At 42.3% G+C, this 13,163-nt stretch overlaps 2 protein-coding genes across 7 annotated transcripts in view; one reads left to right on the top strand and one right to left on the bottom strand.

The window, feature by feature from the left end:
• ZFYVE28 (zinc finger FYVE-type containing 28) overlaps positions 1-6,606 on the bottom strand; it is a 311,136-nt gene extending 304,530 nt beyond the window's left edge. For all 4 annotated transcript variants that reach the window (XM_073342720.2, XM_078852596.1, XM_078852595.1 and 1 more), the window contains exon 1: positions 6,222-6,606. In XM_073342720.2, coding sequence (XP_073198821.1) covers positions 6,222-6,260 — 39 coding nt within the window. In that variant the 5' untranslated portion in view covers positions 6,261-6,606. The remainder of the gene's footprint in view (positions 1-6,221) is intronic.
• Positions 6,607-7,114: 508 nt separating this feature from the next.
• CFAP99 (cilia and flagella associated protein 99) overlaps positions 7,115-13,163 on the top strand; it is a 107,894-nt gene continuing 101,845 nt past the window's right edge. For all 3 annotated transcript variants that reach the window (XM_073342717.2, XM_073342716.2, XM_073342715.2), the window contains exons 1-2: positions 7,115-7,194; positions 12,708-12,835. In XM_073342717.2, coding sequence (XP_073198818.1) covers positions 12,716-12,835 — 120 coding nt within the window. In that variant the 5' untranslated portion in view covers positions 7,115-7,194; positions 12,708-12,715. The remainder of the gene's footprint in view (positions 7,195-12,707; positions 12,836-13,163) is intronic.

The raw sequence follows: 13,163 nt of genomic DNA, 5'->3' as shown, positions 1-13,163 counted from the left end.
ATACCACTTGTGAAATAGCCTCTGACCTAACACATGTGGAATGTTCTGTCAGTACAAGATAAGAAGTCAACTGAACTGATAAGATTTTTTTCCATTACGTGTATACACACATTTCAGTCACAGGTGAGAAACCCTCTTATCTAAAAGAAGAAGCCATCACTTTTTTAAAAAGGCAGCAGCAAAGGCTGGAAGCCTGCAACACATAAGAGAGCAAACAGGATAACTATTGTCCTATCAACATGCAGCAATTCAAGAATACAATTGCTTGAAATCCCTGTCTGCATTTGCTTCCAAAAGAAGGGAAAACACTCAAAACAAAATCTGCCTTGACATATCAAATCTGGAGTCCCAGAAAGAGAAAATAAGACTTACAGGAAACTAGCAACTAGGAAACAATTTATGGTATTCAAAACAATGGTTACTGTATCCCATCTCACTCCCCTCCAGTCCATTTACTACAGCAGCTAAAAATCATCTTCCTCACTAGCTACTCAAACCATTTCACTATGCTTTTTGACTCCTTCTCCTCCCACTTGCAGCAAATACAGCTCTCTTAGCTTCCCCTTCCATAACCAGCATGATTGGAGACAGTGTGGTCTAGTGACTAGGACACTGCTTGAGGGTCCAGGTCTTATTCTGGATTCTGCCACTGACTTGCTTGTGACCTTGGGCAACTCACTTCATTTTTCTATGTCTCTGTTTCTCCTCCCACTCTTTGTCTATCTTGCCTCTTGTAATGTCTTGGGGGATGGGACTCTCTCTTACTATGTGTCTATACAGTGGGGGCCCAAATCTTGGTTGCAGCCACTGGGGACTACTGTAATACAAACAACAGCAACCATTTTCTGTCTCACCTATATCTGTGTCCTTTTCTTCCTACTGCCCCTCCCCTCTCCACTACCGCAATGAATTCTGCCTAATGCTTCCCAAGTTTGCAATTCTTACAATACTGACTGCTTGATTACGGATACTAGATCTTTAAGAAAGTCAATTATGCAAGAACCTCAGCTTTCTTTTTTGTTTTTAAGTTTCTAGCATTCATGGTTGTTAAAAAAAAGCTTTAAAACATGAACCGTAAAAGCTCCAAAACCAGAATAAAAATGCAGACAGTTTTTTTTTTTAAATCTCACAATTTTTGGAGCCCATTTCATAATTTTAAATTCCTGAAGTCAGCAGTACTACCCCTCCTTTCATGTTTTTCTCCTACTTTTCTTCCCTCTCTTTCAGTGCCCTCTATGCTGATAGGGATTTTGAGACATGTCAGATGCCTACCTTCTCGATCAGTTCCCTGCTGAAAATTGAGTTCTTCCCTAATACCCACAAGTACTAACCCATCACTAAAAATGCTGTCTCAAACCTAGAAACTTAAACTACCAACCAGAAAAAAAAAACTTGACCAAAAAAAGATGCTAGCTTTTCTTCCTCCTCTTTACATCCAATTTATATTTTCTATTTAGATTGTTCTACATAGTTGACTGAGACCCTATCTTGTACAGTGTCAAGGAAACGTTAAACACTTCAACCCCATTACTCTGCCAGGGAACACTTGCTCTTTGAAACCGCCAAGAGACAGTTCCCCAAAGATGCTGCATCTTTCTAATCCACTTAGCATCAGCTCAGTTAGGGAATCTCCACATAGATGAGAGCAGCTAACCCATTGCTTTGTCCCCTCACAGACCTATTTCTACAGGGTCCAGATGAGGGAGGTGAACAATAAGGAAGCAGCCCTTCCTACTTTTATGCCACCCAGATTCTCCAAGTTTGGTCCCCCTTTGTGAGGGAGCGATGAGTCTATCTCAGGTGAGTGTAATAGGTGAAAATCTACCACCACCACATTTAGTTGCCTGGGTCTCTTAATATAATATGCTCAATTTCTCACAAGGTTGAAATCAAAGTGATCTGAAAGTTGGCAAATACTGTATGCAGTTCAAATATAATTGTTTAAACTACTTAAATACTCCTTAAATCTACAGCACACAATAGTTGGATGTTTCCAAAGATATTTTCACCATCTAACTGAAATTTATTTTTAATTTAGTTTGTATGTACTTACTTTTTTCTGCATCTCTTTTATAAAAAACGTTCTTATAGTCAATTGAGTAAAGTTTACATCTGTATGATAGCACTAGTCAGAGGTTGTCACAGAGTCCCTGGGCGATGCTCTGGAACTGCTCCCTACGAAGCCAGGGAGGACTCTGGGGAAGTCTCCTCTCGGGGAGCAGCCTGTCTGCAGGACACACAGTTCACCTGGCTTCCACCTTCCTGGGTCTGACCTCGGAGCATTGAGCATCCTCTGCCCCTCCATGCGCTTCCCACAGCAAGTGCGCCCAGGCGGGGTCCTGGGGAAGCCAGAAGGTCCTGCCCCACAACTTCGCAGTCAGACATGACTCTCAGCCAGCCAATAAAACAGAAGGCTTATTAGATGACAGGAACACGGTCTAGAACAGAGCTTGTAGGTACAGAGAACAGGACCCCTCAGCTGGGTCCATTTTGGGGGGCAGTGAGCTGGACAACCACGTCTGCACTTCACATCCCCAGCCAGCCCCAAACTGAAACTCTTTCCAGCCCCTCCTCCTCTGGGCTTTGTCCCTTTCCCGGGCCAGGAGGTCACTGATTCCTTTGTTCTCCAACTCTTTAGCTCTCACCTTGCAGGGAAGAAGGGCCCAGGCTACCAGTTGCCAGGAAACAGGGTGTCGGCCATTGTCTGTGTCCAGACCCCTGCACATACCTGCCCTCTAAAGCTCTGCAAGGATCATACACCCTTATCCCACCACCTAGATTCTTAAGAACGGCACAGGGAAAACTGAGGCACCCCACACTATTCAGAGGAAACATTAAGAACAGTCCCACTTCGTCACAGAGGTAAGTATAGTAAAGGCTGGTTCTACACTTAATTTGTCCATATAGTTTTATCTATTCACCTCATTTGTGACGTGCAATACTTGTGCTACCCTATTCCCTGGCTTCTCTTACAGAATTGGTGCTGATTTAAAGTAAGTTGTGTATTAGTTTTATGAGATGGACAAATGTCTACTGGTATTTATTCTAAGCCATATTCATTATGGAACATGTATGAATAGTATTAGGAACCCAGGTTTGAAAGATGAGAGATTGTCTAAACTCAGTACCATGCATTCTACCACTACCCCACTAAAAAAACAACAACGGGGGGGGGGGGGGAAATTGAACACTTAAGTTAATTAACTCTAAAAGGCTAACAACAGAATTGCCAAAAAGAGTAGTGTCAGCAAAATTTATTGCTATTGCAAAGATCCAAGTTTAAGATTTTAGGAGCTTTAGGACTGAAGAGGGAGCTGGTGGCAGCAGGCTGGAGTTGAGAAGTGTAAGAATGCCTCATATCTCTGACACACAGATGGAAATGTATAGAGTGCAAATCCAGCACTGTCTATCCCACCCCCCAAAGATCACCATGCTAAATTATATAAAAATGAACTGTGGGACAGACCAACCTACTAAGGGGACACTCCAGACCAATTGATAGAAGGGGAAAGCAGCTAGCATAACCTGGGAAGTGATGGACAAAGTGCCAGGCATCCCTAATCCTAAATTCCCATCTTAATTTCTAACTCAAACTTGTTATTTAAGTCTTTGTGTATTTAGTTCTATTGTGTTACTCTAAGAAATATTCTACAGTAACAAATGTTTTAACAGATACTTACTGCAGGAGTGGCTGTTTCTGGAGGAATTCACAATTACCAATTACAGTGAACAATACTGATTCTGAATATAATTACACTAGTGTGAAAAGAACAAAATTGTTTGAAACAAAAACTTACTTTCATCCTTGCAAGCAAACCATGTATGAACAAAAGTGATACCCCTTCTGATGAAAGTAACTTTGTTTTTCTCTTTTTTTTTTATTAAAGGGAGGTATTGCTCTTTTAAAAACATAATGGGAATGGTTCTATTTGAAATGTCAATACCGATTTTATGAGGCTCAATACTCTTCCACCACAGGTTTGAGAATTTCCTTTGCTCTCAAATGAAGTGAAACAGTAGTATGCAAACATATACTACTTATAACAGTAAATCAGTTTCACCATATCTAGAATTCTCTATTAGAAGGAACACTATCACTTTAAAATCTAATCAGTTTCAAAAAGGAAGTTAAAGTAGCATCAGTTACTGCATTTACCAGTGAGTTCTCCTACTAAATTTGTGGCTTTGCAAAGATGTTTTCCTGTTTTTTTAAAATGGCTTCTCTCTCCCCCGCTGCTAAATAAAAGGTGTGCACAAAAAACAAGCTGTCTATGAAGGGGAGAAACTATGAAGGTGACTAAATACAAAGTGCTATCAAGTTTATAAAGTAAACAACTGAAAGAAGATTCCACCTGTCTCCAATTTCACTAGGTTAAAAAAAATCCCTTTTTCGAAAAGTGTTAATCAGGATTAAATTATATATGAAATTCTACAAAACCAGCAAACAAATAAACTATTATTTATAGCATCATCCCAATATACAATAAAATGACAAAAGGACTGGTTCTTACTATTTGGATGAAAGTAGCAACCATGTCTGAAAGATTTAATGAGACTTTACACCATATTAAAATTAAAACTTAAAGAAAAATAGTGACATTTACAAGAGTTAAATTAGGTACTTGAGAACATAAACACAACTACAGTATCAGGGCATTCCATTCATCACCTAGACATCAGTAAGCTGTTCAAAAATATTAACATCCTTTCGTTTATGACAAGAGTGTCATACAAAAGAGAATACTGCTCTCCTACCATTACTTTACCTATCCCAGAAGCTTCTGATAATTCTGGTGTAAACTGTTTTACAAATCTTGCTTTATGACGTTTTAATTAATTAATGTTGGGAGGCAAAACAAGAAGACATCCAACCACAATGTAACAAAATCTTTACTTAGAAGTTCTCACTTTATATATATTTAGTAAAAAGAAAAGGAGGACTTGTGGCACCTTAGAGACTAACCAATTTATTTGAGCATAAGCTTTCGTGAGCTACAGATGCATCCAATGAAGTGAGCTGAAGCTCAGGAAAGCTTATGCTCAAATAAATTGGTTAGTCTCTAAGGTGCCACAAGTCCTCCTTTTCTTTTTGCGAATACAGACTAACATGGCTGTTACCCTGAAACCTATATATTTAGTAGTATTCCATTAAAATATAGAATTAGCAACATTTGACAAATGTGAAGGTTTTACTCGCTCTCCAAATTGGGAGTGAATTGTATGCAACACAGTAAACAGCTGTTACATGGGTTTAATTGAAACTAAAAGTCCAAAGGGAATAAAGGACTGCCTAGTAACTGTGAAAAGTGAAGATTACACTGGCAGAGTAGTAGTCTCACACAGCTAAACCAGCAGCAGCTCTACATCAGTACAGGAAGACAAACACAGTAAGGAACCTCCAATGAGACAACTATCCCCCAAGAACAGCATCCGAAAGCCTCCCCCTCCTCTTCTTTTGTTGTCAGGTCCAAATAACAATAAAGCACATGCTCTGCTTTGTCATCTCGCCTCCCTGAACAGATAAGCTGCCTGAAGGGCTTTCCCGACGCGCAGAGAAACCGCTCACTCGAATGCGGGTGCCTTGCAAATCCTAGCACTCTTTTGCTGTCTCTGAAAACACAGTGGATCATTATCAGCAGCACAAATAAAACAAAATCCTATTTCTCTATAGATCTCTACTGCCTCCCTTTTAAAACTGGGTCTACCTGATAATTAAAAAAAAAAAAAAAAACCGCATGTTCTTCAACTGCCAAGGATCTAATCGGCTGCAAGTTAAAGATACAGCGAATCACGGGATGCCCGTGAGAGACAAGCAAGGTTGGGAGGGCGGCGGGCTGCCGAAATCCCTTTCGAGCGCCACACACCGTCCAGGTGAGCCCCACAAAGTGAGGCTCTGCCAGACCCCCTCCTCGGACCCCTTCCCTGACGCTGCCCGGCAAGACCTAGACAATAACATGCTCCCTCCTCTGCCCACAGCAGCTCGTAGGTGCACGGGCTGGGCACAGCGCGGCAGGTACGCCCGGCAGGCTCCCTCCAAGGACTCCGCTCACACGCGGGATCCGACAGGGCACCTCGGCCGGCCGGCGCCTCCCGCGCCCGTCGCCGCGCACACAGGCACCGGGGGGCTCCCTCGCCCTCCGGCGCGCAGGAAGGGCTGACCCACAATGGACACCCCCAAACCAGAGCCGGCGCGCCGGAGATGCAGCAGGCTCGCAACTTACCTTGGGCTTGTAGAGCCACTTTCTGAACCTGTTCATCATCGCCCCCGCGGCCGCCTCAGCCTCTCAGGCCGCTTCCCGCCCCCGGCTGCTGGTGGCGGGGGGGGGGGGGGTTTGCGGATCCCTCTCCCCCGGCACCGCAGGCGGCTGGGGGGACCTGCCGAAACCCCGTCCCCTCCTCAGGCTGCTCTGAGGGGCTGGCAAGCCCCGGTCAGGCTAGGAGCCGCGAGGGAGGCTCTGCCCTGCTGTGGAGGAGTGTCCCTCAGGCTGACCTGCCCAGGCACCGGCCAGCAACGGCGGCGCCTCTCTTCATTGAGAGCCCCCAAAACATTCCGCCGCCGCCGCCACCAGCAGCAGCTCCCAGCAGCAGCGCTCATCCGTGCGCCTGCGCACGGGCGGACCCCCTCACCAGCGCTCTCTGTTCTTGGACCAATTGGAAGGCGGCCGCGAGGGGCCTCCTCCCAGCTGACCCCGCCCACTCGGCTGCTCATTTGCTTAACATGGATCCCTCTCCCTAAGCAAGCTCAGAAGGGGAGGGCTACAACTCCCAGCATGCCACGCCGCCAAAGCTCAAGGGGCCGCTGAAAATAAGGGTGGCGAGTTGTATGCTGGGACTTGTAGTCTTGTCGCAGGGCAATAATTAACGCTTCCACTTAATAATATTAAGTAAATAATTATTATAGTCAACCCGGTTAATTAGGTTTCAGGCAGTTTCTGGGGCTAAAAAAATTCACCACCTGGGGTCCCGCTGACCACCAGTTACTAGGCAACAGTATGTAAACATTTGCCGCCATCTTGCTTTTAGTCTTGTAGTTTTTTACTCCTCCCTGGACTATTCGAATACACGAATGAGGACGGCTGAGTGGACTACAAATCCCAGAGGCCTCCGCGCCTGCACACTGCGGGCACTACCTGGAGAACCAAGTAGTCTCCGCTCCAGATGGACTGTGCTGATTCTGCTGCGGCTCCCATAGCGGTGAGTGGGGGGCTGGGCCTCGCTAGGACCCTTACTACTGGCCCAGGGATTCAAAGCCTTCAACTTCAAATACAAATGTCCCGCCACAGCCCTTCGCCCGCCCGAGAGGGACCCCGGTTTAGGGCTCGCCCCAGCCATTCCCCTGTTTGAGGCTCGCTGCTATTTAGTTCACTGTGTGAGAGTCTTCAGGATGAAACCCAGTGCTTATTTTGTGCCAGGGCTTGCCAGGACTGAGCCCCGGCACCTCTGGGTTTTCTGCATCAGTTCTGAGTGTTAGCAAAAAAAAACCCACACACAACATTGCTAGAGCCCTGGCACCTCTTTCATTGCAAATTAAGCACTGATGAAACCTTAAAAGGCAAGTTGTGTCCACCCTCCCTGTGCAGAAATTGAAGGCTGATTTACTTTATTTGTTTGGTTAGAAGAACAGAGCATTGCCTCAGTATCTTTTGCTAAAATTTTCCCTCTCCCACACTGTTGTGGAACTTATTAGACTTGCTGTTGGCCTCCCCTACCATTTTAGAGGTCGCTGCTTTTCATCCTTATTTCTGCCTGGTCACACTCACCATGTACTGGGCAATTTCCAGACATGGTCCCTATCATGGGAGCTGAGAGACAAACAAATAAACAGAGGGTAGAGAAGGGATGTTGTATACATGCAGTTACTTAAACTAATTTGTCAATATACAATTACTAAAATAGGACAAAAAGAAAAGGAGGACTTGTGGCACCTTAGAGACTAACCAATTTATTAGAGCATAAGCTTTCGTGAGCTACAGCTCACTTCCTCAGATGCATATCGTGGAAACTGCAGCAGGCTTTATATATACACAGAGAATATGAAACAATACCTATTCCCACCCCACTGTCCTGCTGGTAATAGCTTATCTAAAGTGATTTCCAGCACAAATCCAGGTTTTCTCACCCTCCACCCCCCCACACAAATTCACTCTCCTGCTGGTGATAGCCCATCCAAAGTGACAACTCTTTACACAATGTGCATGACAATCAAGCTGGGCTATTTCCTGCAGTGGTCAGTTTGGATGAGCTATTACCAGCAGGAGAGTGAGTTTGTGTGTGTATGGGGGTGGGGGGGATGTGAGAACCTGGATTTATGCAGGAAATAGCCCAGCTTGATTGTCATGCACATTGTGTAAAGAGTTGTCACTTTGGATGGGCTATCACCAGCAGGAGAGTGAATTTGTGTGGGGGGGTGGAGGGTGAGAAAACCTGGATTTGTGCTGGAAATCACTTTAGATAAGCTATTACCAGCAGGACAGTGGGGTGGGAATAGGTATTGTTTCATATTCTCTGTGTATATATAAAGCCTGCTGCAGTTTCCACGATATGCATCTGAGGAAGTGAGCTGTAGCTCACGAAAGCTTATGCTCTAATAAATTGGTTAGTCTCTAAGGTGCCACAAGTCCTCCTTTTCTTTTTGCGAATACAGACTAACACGGCTGCTACTCTGAAACTTAAAATAGGACAAGTAAATTGTACTTAAATTACTCCACAAGCATAACATTGACAGACAGGATGATATCCACAGGCATGTTTCTGAAGCACTTTGGGATCCTTCAAGATGAAAAGTACTAAAAATACATGAGATCTTTTATTGGACCAACTTCTGTTGATGGGCAGCACAAGCTTTTGAGCTACACAGAGCTCTTCTTCCTTCCACCAACAGTAAAAGATATTACCTCACCTATCTTGTCTCTCAGATCCTGGGACCAACATAGCTACAACACTATAAAATACATGAAACATTATTATTGTCTGGGGTTGTTTAGCATGTAAGCATTCTATAGTGCAGTGGTTCTCAACCTTTTTACATTTGCAGACCCCTAAAACTTTTTGTATGGAGGTGTAGACCCATTTGGAAAAATACTATGCAGAGTCCCAAGGGTTAAAAGCCACTATTTTATGGGTTTCAGAGGAACAGCCGTGTTAGTCTGTATTCGCAAAAAGAAAAGGAGTACTTGTGGCACCTTAGAGACTAACCAATTTATTTGAGCATGAGCTTTCGTGAGCTACAGCTCACTTCATCAGATGTTTACCGGTAAACATCTGATGAAGTGAGCTGTAGCTCACGAAAGCTCATGCTCAAATAAATTGGTTAGTCTCTAAGGTGCCACAAGTACTCCTTTTCTTTTCACTATTTTATGGTAACAACAACCTTTCACGGATCTCTTATACATAGTCTGCAGACCCCCCAGGATCTGCAGACCCCCCCCTGGGTCCGCAGACCTCAGGTTGAGAACCACTGCTATAATGGGCATCACCGGGCAAAGAAGTTATAATTACTTACACCCCAGGGTGGGTAGTCAGCAGTAGGGATCAAACTTGGGACATCTGGAGCTTAATAAATGATCCTCTGCTGCCTGATCTAAAAGAGCCTATTCTCTTAGATGTGGCTGTACCAAGCTCAGATGTCTAGTTGGCCTAGCCACCACCAGATGGGCACAAAGTGCCACACCAAGTAGGCATAATAGCTTACATACTGTCCCTGGCCAGGCAAGCATGTTATGCAGTTCAGAGGCTTACCAGTTCAGTTCACTATAGAGGCAACCAGTTGTAATGCCAATGCCCCTGGATGGGTCATTGGCAACAGGGATCAGAGCTGGGACCTCTGGATCTTAATAGTTTAATCTTTGCCACCTAAGCTAATTCAATTCTCTTCACCAAGGCTGTAGCAGGTTCATCAATTGTGTTGGCCTAGCCACACCGAGTAGACATGGCTTACACAGACAAACAGCATCTGTTACATACATGACCATAAATGTATACTTTTGACAGACAAAACAGAGATAAGACAAAAATGGGTAAGATGTATGATCATGTGCATCACTGAAGGGAAAAAAATCAAGTTCACTGTATAGTTTAACCAGAATTCTAGTGGCTGACTAGATGTCTATAAATATAATAGAAAAAAAAAAGAACAGACTACAATATTTTGACAGTGTGTGTCTTTTTTTTAGAGCAGAATATTGAGAAGTAGGACTGCTGACCTTTATCCCTGATTGTGGTGACCCTGGATAACCACTCCTAATCACTCTGTCCCTTTGTTTACCTATCTGTAAAATGAGGATAATAAAATTGACTTGCCTGAGGGTTGTTGTGTAAGGATTAATAGCTGTGAGAATGCACTGTGAGATCATCAGATAAAAAAATGCTATACAAGGGCATAGTATTTTTACTAAGCATGTTACAGAGCATGCAACTACACACATTAAAATATATTCATGGTAGGATATGTAGGAAAATATCAAATGTAGGGTCTGGTCCTTTAACCAGTCAGCACACAAAGCTTCCATTATAATAACTGTTATTGTACATCCATACCACTTGTATGTTTAAAAAAAAGCCTTTTTCATCTAAAGTTATGCTGCCTTAAGACAAAAGCATGCTGCAAAGAGGAGTTGTACCCCAACTCCAGTTGATTATGGTCATAAAGTGGTGTGATTAAATGTTAGGGGTGCAGAAAGTTATATGGTAAGTGGGGATGCTCTGGTGTACCCATATTTCCCTTCTGTGGAGCTTTTTACCCTATATTCTTTGCAATTTCCATGGTTTTGTTTCCTTCTCTGCCACATAGACGAAAAAAGCATCTGGGTCATTTTGAGCAGCACCTACTCAATCTTATTGAATTTCACAAAAACCTTATTTGGTCCTGATTTAAGAAAGTGTAGTAGTTCCACTGAAGTAAATGGGGTTGCAACCTTTTAAGGCTATTAATTGAAATTCTGGATATGGTAGTGAAGGGTAAAATGTCTGTTGATACAGAAAACTTTTTAATAGCTCAGGATTAGAAAATATAATCTCCTATTATACTTTGCAAACAGAAGGATAACAAGGCACCAGCTTGTGGTTTTTACTCCTAATTTTTAATACCATTCCACCTTATTGTGAATTTGGTTCTGTTTTATTTGACTGAAGCCAGCATCAAGAATAAACAATCTGATGATCATTTTTTAAAATAAAACCTCAATCTGTTTAAATATAGTCAAACTCACCAAACTGCTACTGTTAAGAAATTTTTTCTTTTACATAGTACCTGTATCAGGGGGTCTGACAGTTAATTATGGAGCTTCAAATACCTTGGTTTTCATTTAACTATTTTCAATTTTTTTAATTTTTACTGGGGATGTGTGAAGCTCAGGATTTTCAGAGGGGGAGGGCCCCAACCAATTCCCATTACAGCAGATGGAAAGACTCCCTTTGACTTCAATGGTAGTTGGATTGGAAGCCTTGGGTCAGTCTGAATAACCACATAGATACCTATTCCACCTGGCACCCTTATCTAAATCTTTAGAGCCTGAAAGAATTTTGTCATTCGGGGTGGAGCAAACTATACCACATAAAAGGATATAGAAGTGAATATTCCCCTCTTGCACACTGGATGGTTCTGGGAGGCGTTTTCCCTGAAGCAGAATTCTTCCTAATGCTTTTTCTGTGGCAGTATGATTCTGCAGCACCACTCACTTCTAGACTGTCCCTTAAAGACATGATGTAGCTTTATATAATTGCTTTATAAAATTTATATAATAATAAAACTGCTCAGAAACTGTCTTACTAGTTAGCAGTTGTGTTTTGATCAGATCTGTTAGCTATATGCCCATATTAAACATAATCACACACAAACTCATTTTCCTTTCAACAGTTTGAGATTAGTATTTAAACATGTTATGAAAATTATAGTGAAATGCAGTAGTGCTGGAAGGTGAGGTACAGAAACTTTGTATTAGGAAGTATTCTAACAGCCTTTTAGAATCTTGATCAAGCATTCTTTTTTAACAGAAGTGTATGATATATGTTAAATACAAGATTTGGGAGGTTTTTTTAACATTTTATTTTCACTATGAAAAAATTAAATTTGTGATAATTTTGGTTCGCATGGCTGGACCAAGATAATTACTTTACTCACTGAACATTATTATGTTTACCTGGCAATGTAAACAGGCATGGTGATGTACAGACAAACGTTCTCAGGACAGAGACTTCTTTTAAGTCTAGGGATCAGGTGGGAAAGGGAACAGAGTAAGGGGGTAGTGTGCAATTTTGAGAGTATTTTCCCTAAGATTGGATTTAAGACTAAAGTTCTGTCTTCAGTTACATCTCAATAGGAAAGTTCTGTGAGTTAAATTAGCGCAGAAATTGGCCCATAAAGTATGCATGCTAGAGTTACTGTTTCTCTCCAATACAAGTTTTAGATATACTTCACCCAATAATCTGCTATTGAAATTAGTTGAAAATGTTATCCTAATGATCATTAAAGAGACATTGTCAGAATAAAAGAGGCCTCATAATTTGTCACTTATTTATTTTATTGATGCTTATATTGTCTGTTCATTCCTTCTGTTAGCCTTTCTGGTTGGGCAATTGGGATTTTGAACGCTTGACCTGAATGTTCCTATTTACGTTACTGCAGTATGCGTGTCTCTGCAAGCCTATCAACATACATTATGCTGCAATTGAAGGAGCCATACAAATTTAATGATTTACTTTATTTATAGGACTTTGCATGGTGAAGATGGCTAGCCCTGGAAAACATATTGAAATAGTGGTCCAGCAGCTCAACAAATTTAATCCTGAAAATGAGAGCGTAGAGCATCTCTTGGATGAGTCAGCTAAAGTTTTACAGGTACAGTAAGTGCCAGTTTATCCTAGGTGGATTTCACAGTTTTAATGGGAGTTTTTTTAAATATAAAGATGTCCTTTCTCTAATGTGATATTTTGAATTTCACTGCATTTTCTTACATATTTTATAATGTTAACCTATAGCTAGGGTGACCAAATTTTCAAACCCCAAACCAGGGCAACTTTCTTATAGTAATCACCAGGAGCCAGGGAACTGGTGTGAGAGGCTTTGGTTGAGATACAGTGGCCTGGAGGTTCAGTGGTGGCAGGTACTGGAAATAGGAAAGGGTGGATGAAAAGGGGGATTGTTTGTGTGAGCAAGGATGGGAGAG

This window comes from Lepidochelys kempii, chromosome 4 (assembly GCF_965140285.1).
Source record: "Lepidochelys kempii isolate rLepKem1 chromosome 4, rLepKem1.hap1, whole genome shotgun sequence".
NCBI classification, from domain to species: Eukaryota; Metazoa; Chordata; order Testudines; family Cheloniidae; genus Lepidochelys; species Lepidochelys kempii.
The sequence above is the reverse complement of the archived record's forward strand: the minus strand, read 5'-3'. Positions and strand labels throughout refer to the sequence as shown.